Raw genomic sequence first — 21800 nt, 5'->3', positions numbered from 1 at the left:
GTTGTTTTTGGCTGCAATAATTCAATGTACGGTGGGACATCTGTGCACAAATGGCCCAAAGATCCCAAAATATCCGGAAAATGGACTAAATTTGTCAACTTTAAACGGGCACTTTGGAAAGGACCATCCGCTCACTCCGTTATCTGTAGCTCATTTCACTGGCGGTTTTCCAACAATATGGGCATGTAAGGAAACCAACGAAAGGTGTTCAAGAGCCTCTGTAACATGGAGGTAAACAGGGTAAGGACACTCACTTCGCCTGTTTTAGTTGGTGTTAGTTAACGTTAGCTTGACTTGCTAAACTCGGTGGCTCAGATTATACTCGGCTACGTAGCGTAATTGCCCCAACTTCCAGCCACTTTAATTACAATACTGGAAATCTTAACTAACTGTAAATAAACAGAAGTACTTTACTCACTCAAATCAACATTTTTCAGGAGACATATGTGTGTAGATTAATGTCCAAGACCTGTTTGACTTTGACAGTATATATGTTTTTATATAAAGACGTTTTTGTTTAAGTAGGTGCCAATACTGCTAAGATTATTGGCGTACCCTAACTTCGGCCACCGCCCCTGTTTGTGACAGTCTAACGAGACAGTTGCTACCACATCCAGTGGTTTTGAGAGAGAGCGGAATTGCACCATATACGGCAGTGGCCAGAATTAGGGGACTGTTTGAAATAGGAGGAATACTGATAGCTGCATTACGGAGGTTTATAGTGTCAGATGAATTCGAGTTCGACTTCGATCACATTTACAAGAATAACGGTACCTCTAAATCTGAGTTTAGCTTATTGCTAGGCTATTGTCATGAATAATGTTGGTTATTTAGTTAGCTAGATACTGTCATAACAGTCAGTCATAACGGTGTTTTACCGCGGCGTTGTTCAGCTGTTGTCCACCAGTGACGTCACGGTCGCTTTCAAGAATTTCCGTAGCGAGCTCGGGTTTTTCCGTCAATTTAATAAAATTGTCAGTTCTAAAGCAAATTAAGCTGCTATTTTCATTTTAATTCATACTTATATATGTCAGTAACTAAAATAATGTGAACTATTCATGGATTAATTCATGGTCCATTAAGTGGTGCTTAGCCTTTAAGTGTTTGCTAGCAGTTGGGTAACCACCTTAGAGGTGCATTACTGCCACCAACTGGACTGGCTGAACTGAACTGGAGGATGAAACTATGCAGATTACGCTGTCAGTGCCCGAACCAAACAGCCACTCAGAGGTCACGGTGTACATTCAAAGTGATCAATCAAAAAAGCGGGGACATCAGCCACTGCCCCTGATTCCAAAGTCATTGAAGTCAACTTGATGAGTGTGTTGAGTCGTTGTATGCACAGGGACAGGGAAGGTGGAGTTTGTGCTCCTCACAGCCCCACACTCTCAGGACAGCGTTTTTGCATCTGGAGCAGATATGAAAATGAATGGACAATAGAAACAATCCAAAAACTGAGCCAAAATTCAAACTTGTGATAGAACACAAGACCGGGGTGTGATTCCCAGCTCAGAGAGGAACACTAAGCGTTATCAATAAGAGTCTCAAGCCCATTTGTAAAACAAATACGAATACAGAAACTTACGGCTGGCAGAGTTTGACAAGGTCCTGGTCTGTGGTCCCAGGGTGAAGACCCCTGATGTATAGATTGGTTTTACTCAGTTGTTCCCCTCCCCCTGCAGTGTTGCTGTTCGTGTTGGGGCTTGAGGGCGTCATCTGGTGGCCGGAGGATACATAGGTCTGCTGCAAACACAACAACCAAGATAAACATTTCAATTGTGACCAAGATGACGATGATTTCTTCTGAAACTAAGGTTATTAATCACCAGGTTGTTTCTCCTTCTTGGATTAAGTCTCTCCTCTTACGGAAGGCTTCGTTCCTGATACTTGAAAATTGCTGTGAGCATTTGATGGCATTCAGTCATGAGAAAATGCAACCATTGAACCTTGGACAAGCACATTGGAGTGATGAAGCTCCATCCAATACCTATAGGATGAGTTTGGAGTGGTGTTTGTGATCCAGAAATCAACATTAACAACAGCACCTGAGTTCACTAATGTTTAGAGACTGTAATGCCATCAAATCCTCACAGCAACGTTCCAACATCTAGTGTAAAGCTTTCGCAGAAGAGAAGAGACTGTTCCTGCATCAAAGGTTGAACAAAATCTTGATCAATGCCCTTCATTTCGGGAGAAACGCTGGGCAAAAAAAATGTTGTCTATAAACTTTTAGTGCCACATAATGAACCGCTGCCTTTAGTAAAGAAACCTTGGGACGTTCCACTAGCATTTTCAAAAAGCCTTTTCGATTCCCTCCCCCCAAATCCCATTTCCTCTTTCCGCTGGTTCAGTCCATTGTCTTTTCTTTCTAATAATAACAGCACGTTGCAACCTTCACACACGGAATGGAGAAGGCTCATTGAAAATCTACAGAAACTGTGTGTTCAAGGTTTATTTGAGGTGGTTCCAATCCCTGAGCGAGGGGGAGATGAGGGGAAATGAAGCGATACACAGCCATAAGCAACAAAGATCTCTTTCAAAAGCATAAGCCTCCCCCTTCTCCTCCCCCCAAAATGCACTGCTTTAGGCCAGGAACCAATCATAATTAATATTAGACATAAAGCATACAAACTAAAACAGGTTTAAAGAAACTAAAATCAACATTAATGGATAATAAGCTACAAAAAATACACCCACAAAATTGTAAAGCACCTCCGCCCTGGACAAGATTGAGGCTGTGTATTAAAACAAAGTGAGAGAGAACAGAAAAATACAGTTTAGACCAATATTCCACTGGATATTACATTTCCAAACAACCTACTGAGCTGTATCATTTCTCAGCTTGTAACATAAGACTTCAATCTTCCATAGGATCTGTTGCTGTATAATCTACATATAAAAGCATTGCCCAGGAGCAGCCGCACATGAGCCTAATGTCACCATGTCCTGTGTAAAGAGCCTGCACGAGGGGCATGAAGCCACCCTACATTCTGCTTTAAAGCAGGGGGCTTCCCCTCAAACATCAGCACCTGACCTCCCTAATGTTTATATTGTGGGGTGCTATCAAATCCTCATAGCAGTGTTCCAACTTCTAGTCTAAAGCCTTCCCAAAAGAAACAAACAACCATAAAGAGCTACAAACACCTGAGGAACATCCTTTAGGATAATTAGATATTTTCCCCAAACACTGAGCGTCTCACAATAATCACTCGCTCTTGTTGTTGCTATGGTGACATCTCTCTTTCTTTCTTTCTTCCTCTCTTCCTCCTTCTCTTTTAAAGGGGTCCAGTTAAGGATGAAAAATCCAATTAGAGCCGGCAGTGGAGATCAGATTTATGTTGGACAATGGGCAAATTTATTCAGGGCCGACAGGGGTCAGGGATCAGACTTTACTAATTTAGGGGAACAGGGACCCCCTGGGGAACAGGCACAATCATGCTTATTACGAGTCATTCAAAAAGGCACAGATAGACGCTAGCATTTCAAAGCAGTTCCCTTTCAGTTAAGACATAAGCTATGGATCCATCAAAATAACTGTGTTTAAAACTTTAAAGAGGTTGCCTGTATATCTTTTTCTGTGAGGTTTATTCCCATTTATTGCCAATGTATGTTGTAAAATATACACTGAACAAAAACTTCCCTGGAAGTGTTTTTTAATGTATTTAAACAATAATGCTCTGTTCTGTGACAGATTTGCTTCACATAATATGCCCCTTACAACAAACACAAACAGCATGTCAAAGAGGTGTAAATAACTAGACTCAGGATTCACTCCCTACCCCTTATTTAGTACACAGCTCATAAAACTATGCCTTCCACACCAAAACAATGCAAATCAATCTCTGTCTCTCTCTCTCTCTCCCTCTCTCTCTCTCTCTCTCTCTCTCTCTGTGGGGATATCCCTTTTGGATCCTCAACCCCATTTACATTCCAAACATTCTCTGGATGTTCTAGAAGGAAACCACCTCTTTTATGTCTCCACACTCACCACTAACCACATGTCCAAAAGTAACTGGACACAAGCATTTCTTCTGTTTCTTCTGAATTTACAGGCATCGATTAGGAGTTTTTTCTCTTCATGTTTGGGAAGGATTTACACTGGAAGTTGGAACATTGCTGTGAGGATTTGAAGCCAGGTACTGATGTTGGACCGTTATCTCTGGATGCCCAGTCAGGCCCGAGGCACTGACTGAATGGAGCTCCATCACTCCGGGAAGCACAGTTCCACTGCTCCATAGCCAAGTCCTCGGGGGATTTTCTGCAATGGGCAAACTAATGTTTTAAAGATTTGACCGCTCCACAGCCTCAAAAAACATTGGATGAATGCTTGTAATGCAACAGAATCATTGGTAGAACCCTCCTTTTTGGAACTGTGTTGTTGAAACACCCACATGAGCGATAGGGGGAGAGAGAGAGAGAGAGAGAGAGAGACAGACAGAGATAGAGAGAAAGAGAGAACAGGACATCCTCTTTTTTCCTGTCATTCTGATATTATCAGTGAGTTTTTTTTCTCCCTCTTTTCCACATTCCTGGGAAGTGACGGGCCTCGGGATCCAGTCCAGACTCGCTCGCCCCCCAAGACTCACTCTCTCTCCCTCCCTCCCTAGCCTCTCTCTCTCTCTCTGCTCTTCTTTTTCACTTACTCTCCTGCATAACAGTATCTCAAGGGCTGTATCTATGGATAGGGTTTTCTGTGAAAACATAGTTAAAATAATATGTACACACACACACACACATTTCACAGTGAGTCATTTTAAAACAGCAGTATTCCAAAGCAGTCCAAAACTTGAATTTTTATAAAATTATAATGAAGAATTTTTTTTCTTCAATTTTATTCACTTTTTAATTCCCTGTGCTTTAAGTGGACCAGTGTACTGCAGCCTGGAATTCTGGGAAATGTAGTACTGAGTGATAGTAACTCAACACCGAGTGCCATCTGGTTCTGTAATCGCTCACAAAGGGCCTCTTTTTTTATCATCCCTCACCCCTCATTTATTTAGCGCTCTCTCCTTTGTTTACCTTCATGGCTCAGGTACAGCAGGGAAGAGGAAGCAGCTCAGAGAGAGAGAGGGAGAGAAACAGAGAGGGAAAGAGAGAGAGAGGAGCGAGAGATGGTAAAAGAGATATGTGAGGAATTCTCCACATGTGCAGGTGACCTCCAAATGAACTCAAACAAAGGCTCAAAATTTTCACAACCAACGGCAGAGTGAAAAGCTCTACTGAAACTCAAAAAGAAAGGATATTGTCCGTTCTATCATTATCAGTTCTGTTAATAATTAATATACCAGTGTAAAATTATACAGCTATTTAAAGAAATAACAGAATATTCCTGCAGCAAATTGTCTCTCCCCAAAACTGTCCCCATCAGAGAAACAGCACTGAAAGTGTTCAACTTTGAGAGAGAGGAGAAAACCAGTCTCCACTGTCTGACACTTTGTATCTTGTTAGTGTCCGTCCTTACACTGTGAGGACAACTCAGCACCACAGGTTAAATTTGTTAATGAAGTCTAACCCAGCTACCAGCGGCTTAACTTTATTTGAGGCCTTGAGAATATTTCAAATGTAGTTTGCTTAAGGCTAACTATAAATATTGCAGAGTTTCTGAGGATATTTCTTCACCGTTTGCTAGCTTCCCAGTCTGTTTGCGTGCTTAAAACCGATCTAACATTTTTTCAAAGCCCCAGTGTCTGTAAATTGGTGAAAACCCAATGTGTCTTGGTCAGGTTTGCTAGGCTTCTTTTCTCTGCTCACAGCGGAAAAACGGCATTTTGGAGGATGAAAAGCATGAACTGAATTGAGGCTATTGCTCTATTCCTGTGCCATAGGTGGGTAATACTGAATTGCTTTTGCTGTAGATGAAACTGACTCTTAATTCGGGAGAGAGCTAACTGCATGAAAGTAAACACAAACCTAAAGTGCTACAAATAAAAAAACTAGAAAACGGTAGGGGTGGCACGATACCTCTTTTTTAGGTCCGATACCAATACCGATATTTTACATTTGGGTATCTGCCGATACCAATACTAATCTGATATTTTTTTAAAAATTATTGCTTTGAAAAAAATGTTTTCCAGCAGCGTTTGTTGATGCGAAACAGTTTTCTTCTTAGCATTCAAGGCCTTGATAAATTCTGTGTACTCCTTTCCATGGTGTTTCTTTAATCATGTTTGTGGTGTTAAAGTTCCCAACACTGCTACCACCTCGTGAGACAGTAGCATTACACAAATTACACTCGGCGGTCTTGCTGTTTTCTTCATCACGTGATGCCTGCTGGTCCTATGCAAAAGTGTTGCATTGGCTTAAGGCATGTTGCAATTTTTTTTATATATATATTTAATGGATCGGAATGCATGTTTTGTTCCTTTCCGATATTCGATCCAGCAATTTAGGCCAGAATCGGACCGATATCGATACCGATACTGAATATCGGATTGGCACATCCCTAGAAAACAGTGAGTAAAAACTTACAGACAAGTTCAGCTTCAGCCACGTACATACAGTTCCACCTTTAAAAATGCAGAGCTTCTGAATGTAAACAAACCAGAGAATAGCGTTTCCCCACAATCATAGACATCCCCTTTAAGCTTAAAGGAATTTTAAGGGCAATCTTCAGGAGAATTTTCACTAAAGGTGCTTTATGCTTCTTCACTCTAAAAAATAAAGCATCCAGCCAAAAATAAATAAATAAATAAAAAAATAAGACAAATTTGCATTCGTTTTTTTGAGTTACGCCAACAGCTGAGAGATTTACGTTGATACAACACAATTTTTTAAGTATGGTGAAGCTGTGTAATGGCTGAAACATGGCGGAAAAAAAAGCTATGTGGTGTTTTAATGAAAGCAATCATTCATGAAATTTACATTTTGTTTTTAGTTACAGCTTGTGTAAATTAGTGTAGATTACTACTTTCTGGGGTAAAATGACTCACTGCTCATGTACTTAATGTAACTAATGCCTACACAGCTCTGAATATCTCCCACCCCCAGGGTGACGTATTCACTTAAAAATCCAATCCAAACACTCGCCCCTTGCATAACCGAGTCATAGGCAATTCCCAGAAATGAAACCCAAAACACTGAGAAAAACCAGGACAGAGTGTTTCTCGGCGCTGGGACCGTCCAAATAAATAAAATCCTCTCTCACAGTCAGGTAAACAGTGTGATTCTCATTAAAACCCGTCCAGAGACTTTCAGACTTCTGACCTACATTCACCACAAATTCTGGAATCTCTCTCTCTCTCTCTCTCTCTCTTTCTCTCTCTCTCTCTCTCTCTCTCTCTTTCTCTCTCTCTCTCTCTCTCTCTTTCTCTCTCTCTCTCTCTCTCTCTCTCTCCCTCTCTCTCACACACACATTCTAACACTTCAAATTAAAATGGCTTTTATACAGTACAAACTCAGATTATGTAAACCAGTTCCTGAAATTTATTCTAGAGCTGTTTAGACACATTGAAATCATACAATATATAAATGGCAAACTTTCTGAAATGAAGGGCATTCATCAGGAATCAGTTCCTCTTTGCTGCAGTGAGAGATTCTAGTCTTCAGAATAATCACAGATGTACCGTATAGAACTCCATCAGACCTCTGAACACTGTTCCACTGCTACACAGCCCAGTGCTGGAAGGCTCTATGACTCACTAGCAGACCCTTGGCATTGGGTGAGGTGACTTTAGGCTCATGCAAAGCTTCTATATAGCGTGCCAGTACGCATTTGCTTTTCTACTGGGATAATACAAACTGTACACCATCTTAACATAGCTTAGTTCACTCATTATAAGGGGTGTCTACAAATATTTGGAACTACAGTGTATGTTCAGTGACAGAGCAGCCCTATATAAACATATAATCAGTGACTTAGTGATGTATATACCCTTCTCTTCGCATACAGGCAATAACAGAGTCGCCCCATAGGCATATCATCTGGGATAAAGTCATTACACTGAACATACCTATAAATACATAGCATTAGACCCATTGTAGACAAAGAGCCAGTTCTAAAAACATTCTATAAACACAGTAAATGTTAATGTCATTCTATACACATGTACTCAATGACAGAACCATTCTGTACAGATATTCTCAATGTTAGAACTATTTCATAAAATACTTATGTGACAGCCACATATACACAGTATAAGAACAGTTCTATACACATGTTCTCAGTGACAGAACCATTCTATATACATTCATGTTGTTATAACCATTCTACATGCATATACTCACTGCTGTAACTATTCTATATGCATATACTCAATGCTGTAATTATTCTATATGCATACACTCACTGTTGTAACTATTCTGTATGCATATACTCAGGGTTGTAACTCTTCTATATGCATATACTCAGTGTTGTAACTATTCTATATGCATATACTCAGTGTTGTAACTATTCTATATGCACATACTCACTGTTGTAACTCTTCTATATGCATATACTCAGTGTTGTAACTATTCTATATGCATATACTCACTGCTGTAACTATTCTATATGCATATACTCACTGCTGTAATTATTCTATATGCATATACTCACTGCTGTAACTATTCTATATGCATATACTCACTGCTGTAATTATTCTATATGCATACACTCACTGTTGTAACTATTCTGTATGCATATACTCAGGGTTGTAACTATTCTATATGCATATATGCACTGCTGTAACTATTCTATATGCATATACTCACTGCTGTAAGTATTCTATATGCATACACTCACTGTTGTAACTATTCTGTATGCATATACTCAGGGTTGTAACTATTCTATATGCATATACTCACTGTTGTAACTATTCTATATGCATATACTCACTGTTGTAACTCTTCTATATGCATATACTCAGTGTTGTAACTCTTCTATATGCATATACTCAGTGTTGTAACTATTCTATATGCATATACTTACTGCTGTAACTATTCTATATGCACATACTCACTGTTGCAACTCTTCTATATGCATATACTCAGGGTTGTAACTATTCTATATGCATATACTCAGTGCTGTAACTATTCTATATGCATATACTCACTGTTGTAACTCTTCTATATGCATATACTCAGTGTTGTAACTCTTCTATATGCATATACTCAGTGTTGTAACTATTCTATATGCATATACTTACTGCTGTAACTATTCTATATGCACATACTCACTGTTGCAACTCTTCTATATGCATATACTCAGGGTTGTAACTATTCTATATGCATATACTCAGTGCTGTAACTATTCTATATGCATATACTCACTGCTGTAACTATTCTATATGCACATACTCACTGTTGTAACTCTTCTATATGCATATACTCAGTGTTGTAACTATTCTATATGCATATACTCACTGCTGTAACTATTCTATATGCACATACTCACTGTTGTAACTCTTCTATATGCATATACTCAGTGTTGGAACTATTCTATATGCATATACTCAGTGTTGTAACTATTCTATATGCATATACTCACTGCTGTAACTATCCTATATGCACATACTCACTGTTGTAACTCTTCTATATGCATATACTCAGTGTTGTAACTATTCTATATGCATATACTCACTGCTGTAACTATTCTATATGCATATACTCAGGGTTGTAACTATTCTATATTCATATACTCACTGTTGTAACTATTCTATATTCATATACTCAGTGTTGTAACTATTTTATATGCATATACTCAGTGTTGTAACTATTCTATATGCATATACTCAGTGTTGTAACTATTCTATATGCATATACTCAATGTTGTAACTCTTCTATATGCATATGCTCAGGATTGTAACTATTCTATATGCATATACTCGGGGTTGTAAGTATTCTATATGCATATACTCAGTGTTGTAACTATTCTATATGCATATACTCAATGTTGTAACTATTCTATATGCACATACTCACTGTTGTAACTCTTCTATATGCATATACTCACTGTTGTAACTATTCTATATGCATATACTCAGGGTTGTAACTATTCTATATGCATATACTTAGGGTTGTAACTATTCTATATGCATATACTCACTGTTGTAACTCTTCTATATGCATATACCCACTGCTGTAACTATTCTATGTGCATATACTCACTGTTGTAACTCTTCTATATGCATATACTCACTGATGTAACTATTTTACATGCATATACTCACTGTTTGTAACTCTTCTATATGCATATACTCAGGGTTGTAACTATTCTATATGCATATACTCAGGGTTGTAACTATTCTATATGCATATACTCACTGCTGTAACTGTTCTATATGCATGTACTCACTGTTGTAACTATTCTATATGCATATACTCAGTGTTGTAACTATTCTATATGCATATACTCAGTGTTGTAACTATTCTATATGCATATACTCACTGCTGTAACTGTTCTATATGCATATACTCACTGTTGTAACTATTTTATATGCATATACTCAGTGTTGTAACTATTCTATATGCATTTACTCGCAGTTGTAACTATTCTATATGCATATACTCAGTGTTGTAACTATTCTATATGAATATACTCACAGTTGTAACTATTCTATATGCATACACTCACTGTTGTAACTATTCTATATGCATATACTCAGTGTTGTAACTATTCTATATGAATATACTCACAGTTGTAACTATTCTATATGCATACACTCACTGTTGTAACTATTCTATATGCATATACTCAGTGTTGTAACTATTCTATATGCATTTACTCGCAGTTGTAACTATTCTATATGCATATACTCAGTGTTGTAACTATTCTATATGAATATACTCACAGTTGTAACTCTTCTATATGCATATACTCACTGTTGTAACTATTCTATATGCATATACTCAGTGTTGTAACTATTCTATATGAATATACTCACAGTTGTAACTATTCTATATGCATACACTCACTGTTGTAACTATTCTATGTGCATGTACTCACTGCTGTAACTATTCTATATGCATGTTCTCACTGCTGTAACTATTCTATATGCATATACTCACTGCTGTAACTATTCTATATGCATATACTCACAGTTGTAACTATTCTATATGCATATACTCACTGTTGTAACTATTCTATATGCATATACTCACTGCTGTAACTATTCTATATGCATATACTCACTGTTGTAACTATTCTGTATGCATATACTCACTGTTGTAACTATTCTGTATCCATATACTCACTGCTGTAACTGCTCTATATGCATATACTCAGTGTTGTAACTATTCTATATGCATATACTCACTGCTGAAACTATTCTATATCCATATACTCACTGTTGTAACAATTCTGTATGCATATACTCACTGTTGTAACTATTCTGTATCCATATACTCACTGCTGTAACTGTTCTATATGCATATACTCACTGTTGTAACTCTTCTATATGCATATACTCACCTCTGTAACTATTCTATATCCATATACTCACTGTTGTAACTATTCTATATTCATATACTCACTGCTGTAACTGTTCTATATGCATATACTCAGGGTTGTAACTATTCTATATGCATATACTCACTGCTGAAACTATTCTATATCCATATACTCACTGCTGAAACTATTCTATATCCATATACTCACTGCTGTAACTGTTCTATATGCATATACTCACTGCTGAAACTATTCTATATCCATATACTCACTGCTGTAACTGTTCTATATGCATATACTCACTGTTGTAACTATTCTATATGCATATACTCACTGTTGATTTTTAGTTTGATGCATCATTTGAACACAGAGGCTGTGAATTACATTGTGATAAAACTTAATGAACGAACCAATAGAAATGCGCCAAAATGGCTTGGAATAAAATATTTTTATACTATATTTTTTTAATTGGACAGTGACTATATACTCTATTACAACACTCTATACACAAACAGTTCCATTCTCTAGATGTGCACTGAGGGTAAGAACCATTCTACAGACATTTTCCAGTGTTACGGCCATTCAATATTCACATATTCTGTGTTATAACCAATCCATACACATACTATAAACTATTCCATAGATATTTATTGACTGAAAAACACAGAGGTACAGTCAGATAAAGCCGCCCTCAAAACAAACATTCAGCATTCGCTGAAAGGCTTGCTCTATAGACATATAGTTTTTATTAGAGACTCCATACCATAGTTCTATATTCAGTGATAAAGTCATTCTGTAAACACAGGCAGGAGCTGTAGTGGAGTCTGTTTTCCCAAAGCTCCACCACAGTGGGCTCTTTCAAGGGGTGGGGCATAGTCTGCCCTCACAGAAAAAAAGGAAAAACTTTGCCAAACTTGGCGGATTCCAGGAATACACACGCACGCACGCACGCACGCACGCACACACACAAAAGAAAATGAACCTTAGTTGCCTTCCTTTTCGCCAGCTCCTTATTGGAATTTTTCCGTTCCACCTTAAATGGTGCAGTAGTTGCAATCTGACGACTGGGGCCAGAATGTGTCTGCTGTACCATTTAAGGTGGAACCGAAAGATTCTAATAAGAAGTGGGCGAATAGCTTGGGATCTCTTAGTTAAGAGTCATACTAATCAATTATTTCGATCTGCTTTGATCTCCTTTGACCTGGACACGCACGCGCCGCTGCTCCCCGCTCCCCCCTCGCAGACCCCCTAAATGTTCCCTATTGAAAAACTTCACCCCCCACTATTTATTTATTTATTTACTTACTTATATACCCCATGCATAACTACCGCATAAAACGAGAGTCACAAACATTTAAACAAACCCTGAACGCCAAAACAGTTTCTAAAGGAGCTCAACTTCGCCGCCGTTTTCGCCCCTCAAGGACACTGCAGCGCACTTTAAAAAACAAAGGCAAACAGCCCCAAAACACGCCTCAAAACAAGAGTCATATACTTTTGGACCTGCCTCACCTTTTTGCTGTTTCTGCCGCCGTAGCCGTTGTAAGGGTTGAGCCCCGTCCTCGGCGGCACCGAGAGCAGCATTCTTTTTCTCCCCGCACAGCGCTGCGTCCCGAGCGGCGAGCTCTGCCAAGGCGGCCCGCTGACGTCAGCGCGGGGAGCGGGGAGCCGGAAAAGGAGTGGAGTGGAGAGGAGGGGAGGGGTGTTTTTACACCACCCGCATTCAGGCCAACTCCGCCTCCTGCACTGGGATTGGTCCAGACAAGGAGTTCAGCTGTTTAATTAGATTTAATTATGGAAATTATTTATAATAATGTAACGTTTTCTGCGCTAAAACCTATATACAATTTAAACCATTTTTAATTCATTCAAATATAAGTATAAATATATTGTATGTTAATTTAAATATAAAATTGAATTAAAATGGTCTTATACACCTCTTAAAGGACAACTCCACCCGTTTTTTCAAAGACAAATTTAGATAAACAAATACTTGCAAACTGCGTTTATGTGATTTTTATTATATTTTTTCCCATAAAATCCAAAAATAATAAATAAATAAACATCAGCCAGTCACTAAAAGCAACACCATGATCTGAGACATAGAGTCAAAGTGGCCAAGTAATGGTAAACGCCCTGTGCCCATTCTGTGATCTACTCTAGTGAGATGAAAACGTGCTCGGGCTGCTTCATTATTTCTGTTCTACTATTAGATGCATGTGGGCTGCACGGTGGCACAGCAGGTAGGGGCCTGGAGGTTGTGGGTTCGATTCCCGCTCCGGGTGACTGTCTGTGAGGAGTGTGGTGTATTCTCCCCGTATCTGCGTGGGTTTCCTCCGGGTGACTGTCTGTGAGGAGTGTGGTGTATTCTCCCTGTGTCTGCGTGGGTTTCCTCCGGGTGACTGTCTGTGAGGAGTGTGGTGTGTTCTCCCTGTGTCTGCGTGGGTTTCCTCCGGGTGACTGTCTGTGAAGAGTGTGGTGTGTTCTCCATGTGTGTCTGCGTGGGTTTCCTCCGGGTGACTGTCTGTGAGGAGTGTGGTGTGTTCTCCCTGTGTCTGCGTGGGTTTCCTCCGGGTGACTGTCTGTGAGGAGTGTGGTGTGTTCTCCCTGTGTCTGCGTGGGTTTCCTTCGGGTGACTGTCTGTGAGGAGTGTGGTGTGTTCTTCTTGTGTCTGCGTGGGTTTCCTCCGGGTGACTGTCTGTGAGGAGTGTGGTGTGTTCTCCCTGTGTCTGCACGGGTTTCCTTCGGGTGCTCCGGTTTCCTCCCACAGTCCAAAAACACACGTTGGTAGGTGGATTGGCGACTCAAAAGTGTCCGTAGGTGTGAGTGTGTGAATGAATGTGTGTTGCCCTGTGAAGGACTGGCGCCCCCTCCAGGGTGAAATCCCACCTTGCGTCCAATGATTCCAGGTAGGCTCTGGACCCACCACGACCCTGAACTGGATAAGCGCTTACAGATAATGAATGAATGAATGAATTAGATGCATGTTATAATGACCTCTAAACAGACCTCTAAAAATTCCAAGGAAGACCTAAAGGCAGCAGCAAAATGGCAGGCCCACTACACAGTTTGGCAACAAATGGCAAAATCTACATCTAATCCAGCCCCCCAGGCAGACCAAAACTACGAAAGCATCTTCTAGGCCAGTCCACCAGGTGGTCTAGCAACAAACACCAAAATCTTCTTCAAAACTGGCCTATGAGACAGTCTGGCAACAACTGTCAAAATGTTTTGGCAAAAAAAAAGGTGAGAGGATGTTAAATGATAAGGTACGTAAACATCATTTAAACGTGTTCAGCCTCTACTTCATCCTTGGTTTCAATTTACCCAAATTAAAAGGCCCATGGCATATATTTCCCTTTTCTAATGTTATTCAACCATCCAGAAAGGAACCTAATTAGTGAATTTATCTCACACACTCAGTCACGTATATTGGGGATTTTCAATTTTTTTTTTTTTTTTTTGCTTAATGTGTTGCAGTGTTCAGAGAGAGTACAAAACAATGAAAAAGCCCTTTACACACACACACACACACACACACACACACACACACCACACAAACACACACTGTGCCCAGATAATCGCTGTGAATTCACAAGTCAAAATGCCCCTCACAGAGAGGGGCATGTTGCATAGCAACAGGCCTGCTGATGTCCAAACAATATTCACAGTGTCCCCTGAGAGTCCCATGAGAGAGTTTCACTCTGTCTCTTGCTGCAGCTTTTCACTCTTTAAAATAAAAGTGATTCTTATAAAAGAACCTTGTCTAGTTCACTAAAGACCTTTTCAATGTAGCGGTTATGAAACTGGCAGGCAATAAATAACAAGTATCATAAAACAATGCCTCAGTGTGCTCATAATCGCTAACGCTAACCCTGTAATAACATCCTGTGAGGAGCGTTTACAGATGGAAGTCTGGTTACATTCTTTTGACTTCAGAGGTTCCTCTAGAACCAAACACTCTCAATCACTGTGTTCACACTGTAACCAGAGGGATTTTTTGAGAGAGTATTTAAACAGGATTAAATAGTAATAATCCTGTAAATGAATTAGCTCACCCATGGTGGACAGTGTGAATTATCTATATGGAAAAGGACGAGCTAAAATCAGAAGCCCTGAGGCAGTCCAGTGCCAGGAGGCTTTACATTGATCATGATGAACTCTTTTAATGAACGAACTCAGCCAATTTAAAGTGAACCTGTTGTAGACACACCGTGTATCCCCTATAGAAAACATGTGATACACTGGAGCAGCTGCACATGAGCCTGTGACCATCCTCAGCTGCTTCTGAATCTGATCAATGCCCCAGAGTCCTCCTAGGGCATATATTAATCATGTTAGCTTCATAATTTTTTGTTTCTGAAAACACAGATGTGTTTGAGTGTGTCTTAATATCTCAGAAGGTACAGAGTCTCTGGAGATTCTCCCAGTTTGTCCTAAATCTGGGAATTTGTTGACAAAGCAGCGAGGATTATGGGTTGAAACCAAAGCTGTGATTTTCAGTGCATGCTCGAGTGTTTTCCTGAGCCCAAGCTCGCTGTGGGAGTTCCCCTCTGACTTTTACAAATGAAACACTCTTTGTGAGGGACACAGAAAACCGTATGTGAGGTTTGCACGCCACTGCTGGATGTATTCAGTTGTGGTGCAAATGCTCATTATCACACAGGAGAAAATAAAACCACTTAAATCTTCTGTGATTTACAGTTGTGTAAAATTTGGACTCGTAAAAAAAAAAGGTGTGGATTTCTTACAAGAAGCAAGCAAAATGTCTAAATATATATATATTTTTACTTTGTACTATATTGCTCATTCTGCTTTACCATCTCAAACTAGTGAGCGTGACAAATCACAAAGAGACTGAGCTGGAAATATCCAACAAACCTCCCCAACTCACTCAACCCTGCCGCTAGGTAACACAGAGGGACTGAGAGTATGTTTGAAGGGTTTTGGTGAAGGCCAAGAACACTCCGGGTGTTATCAGTGCTTTGATTTCCCTGTGAAAAAAGTCACAATCGTGTTCCACTGCTCCACAGCCTAATTCTGGGGAGCTATTTACCTCTCTATGGACGCTTGGCATTGGTGACCTATTGTAATGAGAGACTGTGCACACACAGTGTGTATAATCCCTATAGAATTATAAATATTTAATGAGAGCTGTTGCACAAGCGCCTCCATGGTCAAGGCCAAGAGTCTACCGAAGGCCTATAAGCCCCCTGCACCGAGCTATGGAACAGTAGAACCGTGCTTTCCGGTTTGAGGCTGAGGGGCTGAACACGGCTCTGAGAGATCTGAAGAAAGAGGGGAATTCTGGGAGTCATGCATAATGTTATCCATGTGTTTAGGGTGTGACTGTGTCAGAAGTTTTAGGACATGACGCAATTTTTCGAGGGCGTTCTGAGACAGAAACCTATGCTCTTTACTCTCTGAGTTTTGTTTGACTCTTACATAAGCAACTGCCAAGACAAACGTATATTTGATCATTATAAGAGGCGTCTAAATACGTCTGGACATGTAGCGTAGATTTACTTGGCCAATAAAACACTGTCTAACCCTAAAGGAGACATGTGTGTGTACATTCATTTGAAGAGCTGGAGCCCACCGACACACAGACTGTGAAATAAGGCCACCCTGTCAGTTTTTCGTGGGCTGCCAAAGGCTGAACACATGAGATAAAGTAATAAAATAAGTCATTATGATTTTGCTCTGCTTCTTACATGAAGGGTAGAGACTTTTGAATTGTCCCACCTCCTCGTTGAGTTCCTCCCATGGCTAATACGAGCTCACTCCTGGGCTCTCACACTGAGAAAATGAGTTGTGGCTCATTTTGATTTAAAGGAACAGGCTCTGAACCCAATCGTTATGAACAGTGTAGACAGGGAGAATGTTGCTGTGTTGTAATGTGACCAAAGCGTGTAACAGCTATATTACAAAAACAAAAAGCTAAACAAACCAAAAGCCACAATACAACTTATTTGTACACTCAGTACAATGAAATGGCCATTTTATATCTCTCTTGCCAAATCCTGCACTGAGCACAGAGACCATTTCATGCCTTTTGTAACGAAATAATACACATAAACCTCTTTACTAACCGATCGCATTCAAGCCAATCTCACCCACTGTGGACAGTGTGAATGATTTTGCCAAGAGTCTGCAGATGGGTAAAGAAGGGCCCTTTCTTGCTATGGGAAGCCAAACTACGAAGGCCATGTGAGCATGATTTACAACAGGCTTATGTCCAGCTAATTTCTCATCGTTATGCAGAGTCACAAAGCCCCTGCTGGGAAAGCACTGAAGAAATCTGCTGGCTTTGGTGGCGTCTTTCTAAGAACTAGTGAAAAACTGCAAGGGCCATGTGGTGTTTGTGTAACAGGGACAAATTCCAACAGTTCCAGCTCTTCTGGGTAAGGGTTTTAAGCGTCAAGCTGGTAGGTTTATCTGGGCCTGTGAATAATACAGAGACATTGTTAGATGGCTCCATCTTGTGCTGGAGTACAGAAGTACATACGAGTTCAAAAGTTTGCGAACACCCTCCTGGTCATAGTGAAAATAATTCAATATGTTCTCTACACGGAGCACTTTTAATAGTATATTGTTAGAGCACAATTTATTTTAGAAATTCAAGTTAAAACATAAACAACGTCCTAGAAAACATTTTGGAACCAAAGTAACCCCTTTGCAGTTTTTGGAGTAGAGAATGTGACTGTGGTGGTCAGCCACAGAATCCAACTGTAATCAAATGTAGGGTGATCAGACGTCCTCTTTTACCCGGACATGTCCTCTTTTTTAGACTTAAAATATGTCCGGCCGGAATTTCACAAACGTCTGGGATTTTGTTTTTCTAGAGCTTACATAGAACTTCGAGAAGTTTCGTTCACAAACTAGTCCCGCCCTCCCCTACTCCGATTGGTTCGCTTGAGTGAGAAGGGGGCGTGGTGAAGTAGGTGATTGGGCGGTCTGACTGTAGAGCTACCGTTATTGGTCGATAACCTTCTCTGTAAACACTTAATTGGTCAGTCTGCACGTTAGTAGTCGTCCAACCCCCCCTCCCACCCTTTTCACTATCTCAGTTCTGGTCACCCTAGATTAAGAAAGGAAGAACCAAACAAATACACAACAAATAAATTAAGTAAAGTCGAATTTTGTTGAGACAGATGAAAAAGCAATCAGTATAAAAATGGGATTGTGAGAAAGAAAGGTAGCGATGAAAAGAAAGAGGAACAGACAGGATACAATAAACATGAAGGGTTAAAGGGTTTGTGCTGCCCTGCAGGCTCCTGGCGTTGTACAAGATGACTTTTGTCTCCTGTGCAGCTACTTCAGAGGTTTACATGTTTTCTGTAGAGACTGTGACTACAATAGGTAAATTTAAATTAGCTAACTTTACCTTTGACCTTTTAACTTTAACCTTTGGACAGGTCGAGTATTTGAAGCATTGTTTACCGCTGTCTTCCAGTAGGTGGCAGCGTCGTATAGTCAGTTTTAATACTTGAAATGGTTGCTTCCCTCAAGTGAACTGTATCAAGTGTCAGTTTTACAAAACTCGTACACTTCAAACTTGGGTATAAAGGTCCCATACCCCCCTTTGCTTTGGAAAAAAATCCCTCTCAGATCCTAACTGTGGTTTTCCATGCACAGTTCACTGCAACAGAGGTGGTTTAAAGCCTCTATAAATGTGTTGCAGAGGATGAATATTCCAAAAGCAGTGTAATTTCACACTGAATGGACATCAAAGGCACTTCCTGGCTTTTGTTGCATCTCATTGAGCGCAGGTCCTGTTTTGACAGGAAGCCATAAAAGCATGTTAAAGGTGAGCACTTCGAAAAACAACTTTGCAGCAAGCATTCGAAAGATTCTGCTGCTTTTGAACGGTGTTTTTCTTCTCCACCACAAAGACGCCATTGAGCTTTTCCTTGCCATTATTTTTCACTGTATTATAAAGAAAAGGAGAGAGAAGCACAAGACCCACCCACTTCTTCTTTTTTTCCTTCTTGTTCTGTCGCAGGTTTGCTTGACAAAACAGCTAATAGTTCTGTTAGCATGGTGATATAGAAAACAGAATAACAACATGCTTCCAAACACAGCTATTGTGATTTGAAAAGAGCCCAAATAGACTGGGTTTTTGATTAATGATGCTACTTAAAAACTCATCGAAGTGGATTTTTAAAATAAAATAGCTATGAAACAATAACAGAAATTAAACAAATGGCTTGTTTAATGCAATTCCTACTGAGATCCTTCATTTATTTAATTTCCAGAAAAGTATCAAAGAATTAGAATCACTTAATTGGCCACTTCTGCTTGCACAAAGAGGCATTTGTTCTCCGCATTTAACCCAATTCATGCAGTGAAACACACTAGTGAACACTAGGGGCAGTACACACATGCCTGGAGTAGTGGGCAGCCCTAGCCATGCACCAAGGGAGCTGTCTGGGGTTAGGTGTCTTGCTCAAGGGCACTTCAGTCATGACAGTCTTTGAGAAAATCAAGCTCCACTCTTCTTATTGGAACACATCAACAGCTGTTCATGTCCATATTCCACTTAGTTTAATTTAGCTGTTTAGAACAACTTAACACTGTGGATCTGAAATGAAACTGGAGAGAAACCAACTCTGAGAAAAAGTAGTAGAAACAAAAACAGAACGTGCTCTAAGGTACATCTATAGCTTTGATTATTAATTGATTTTCTCAGGGTGCAGCATAGCGAAGCCTCATGTAGTTCCACTGCCACACAGCTCTATGTTCCTGGTGTGTTCTCCACATGTTTGTGTGGCTTTCTTCCAGGTGCATGAGTTTCCTCCCACAGGCCAAACCCACATTGGTAGGCATATTGGCTGTGTGAAATTGTCCACAGGTGTGAGTGAGTGTGTGACTGGCAGTGTGTGTATTTCCCTGTAATAGACTGGCACCCAGTCCTGAGTGTGTGCCTGATTTGTGGCTAATGATTCCAGGTTGGCTCAGCACCCATTGAAACTCTGATCAGGATGAAGCGCTAACAGAAGATGAATGAATTATTTATTTATTCACGCAAATATACTTATCCTTGGAGAGTGCGCTGGTGGGATTTGTTCTGCAGCCTTGAGTTTAAACCCCTTCGGTTCTAGACTAAACAACTGTTGAATTCCCAGAAGCCCTAGGCTCCTTTCAGTAAAAAAAAAAAAAAAAAAAGAGAGAGAGAAAGACTTAGGACACTGTCCTTGAGGGAGAGTCCACAGCAATGAACAGAATGAGTCCAGAAAAAAATAAAAATAAAAAAACAAGACCTTGCGCATTCTCAGATTGATTTAGAGCTTCTCCAAATATTGGGTTAAATGTTAGTTGACGTCTCTGGAGAAATAACATGTATAAATACAAAACGAGCCATTTTTTCTCAGGTTTATGAGCATAATATCTGGGTTATGTAAGAGAATGTGGATTTCATACAGAGCTGTTAGTATTTTGGCTCGTTTATTGAGAAAGGATTGAGATAATCACTCCAAATGGTGGATGGAACCATTTTCCATTTCACAATCTGTGCACATGTTTGTTTTCTATGCTTTCTTGTTTCTGACTGGACATTTTTTGGTCATTTTCCATAAACCCAGAGTAAACAAAAGCCTTTGAGCTGCTCTCGCTCCACCTTTGAGTCATTTGTGTCTCGTGGCAGAACTGAGGGGTGTTTTTTTCGTGTGTTTGATGTAATGTGTGGAAAAAAGTATTTAAAAATCTCTGTAACAGATGTGGTCTATGCTACAGAGCTGCTTTTGTTTATACTTCACTTTTCCACATGCTATTGTCTATGGGAAATGTTTGGAATTACTTGAAATATTAATCATTTTGTTATTTTACATATGGTTTTTCTTTAAAGCATTTAGATTTTAAGTAAGATATCCATGCCAGTATTCTGAAGCATTTGTTTCCGATGGGTTGCTTCTTCTTACAGTGCTATTTTGAGTATACCGGACCACCTCTGCTGTAAGAGGGTGATCCAGTGGAACAGACAAAGCCCCAGCAGAACCAGAGGAATAACTCCTGAAGCTGCAGACGTCCTAATGAGCTTAGAGAAGTGAAGAATGTGAGGCAGTCAGACGCAAGAAGGAGGCCCAGGTTATTTCTGACTTGTGCAGAGTTCAGGAGGCCATTGAAGAGCATGAGTCCTAGAACTAAACCAGGATTAGGAAATTGGTCCGTTTTAGAGTTCTGTTCAAGGATGTATTTAAAGCCTTGGTTCCGACCAAACCCACAATGTTTTCAGCATAACTCTGGGTTTCTGGGAGGTAGTGACACCCTTTGGGGTCTCGACGTGATCCCAGTGAGGTCGAGGGATTTTATAAAATAGATGCAAACTGATGCATAGGACTTCCAGAACCAATTAGCAACTTAATTAATTTATGAGACTTCTTAATGTGTACTGGAACAATTTATTTCTCTATTAGCCCTACTTAGTACTCCTATTAAT

At 39.9% G+C, this 21800-nt stretch overlaps 1 protein-coding gene across 3 annotated transcripts in view; it reads right to left on the bottom strand.

Moving 5' to 3' along the window:
- LOC136696592 (RNA-binding motif, single-stranded-interacting protein 2-like) overlaps positions 1 to 21800 on the bottom strand; it is a 39243-nt gene that overhangs the window by 16556 nt on the left and 887 nt on the right. The window contains exons 1-2 of one of the 3 annotated variants that reach the window (XM_066671120.1): positions 12875 to 13004; positions 1586 to 1743 (exon numbers count right to left, since the gene is read on the bottom strand). In XM_066671120.1, the coding sequence (XP_066527217.1) occupies positions 1586 to 1743; positions 12875 to 12946 (230 nt within the window). In that variant the 5' untranslated portion in view covers positions 12947 to 13004. Of the gene's footprint in view, positions 1 to 1585; positions 1744 to 12874; positions 13005 to 21800 lie in introns of those variants that run through there. The other 2 variants (XM_066671121.1, XM_066671122.1) reach the window with 2 other exon arrangements.

This window comes from Hoplias malabaricus, chromosome 5 (genome assembly GCF_029633855.1).
Source record: "Hoplias malabaricus isolate fHopMal1 chromosome 5, fHopMal1.hap1, whole genome shotgun sequence".
NCBI classification, from domain to species: Eukaryota; Metazoa; Chordata; class Actinopteri; order Characiformes; family Erythrinidae; genus Hoplias; species Hoplias malabaricus.
The sequence above is the reverse complement of the archived record's forward strand: the minus strand, read 5'-3'. Positions and strand labels throughout refer to the sequence as shown.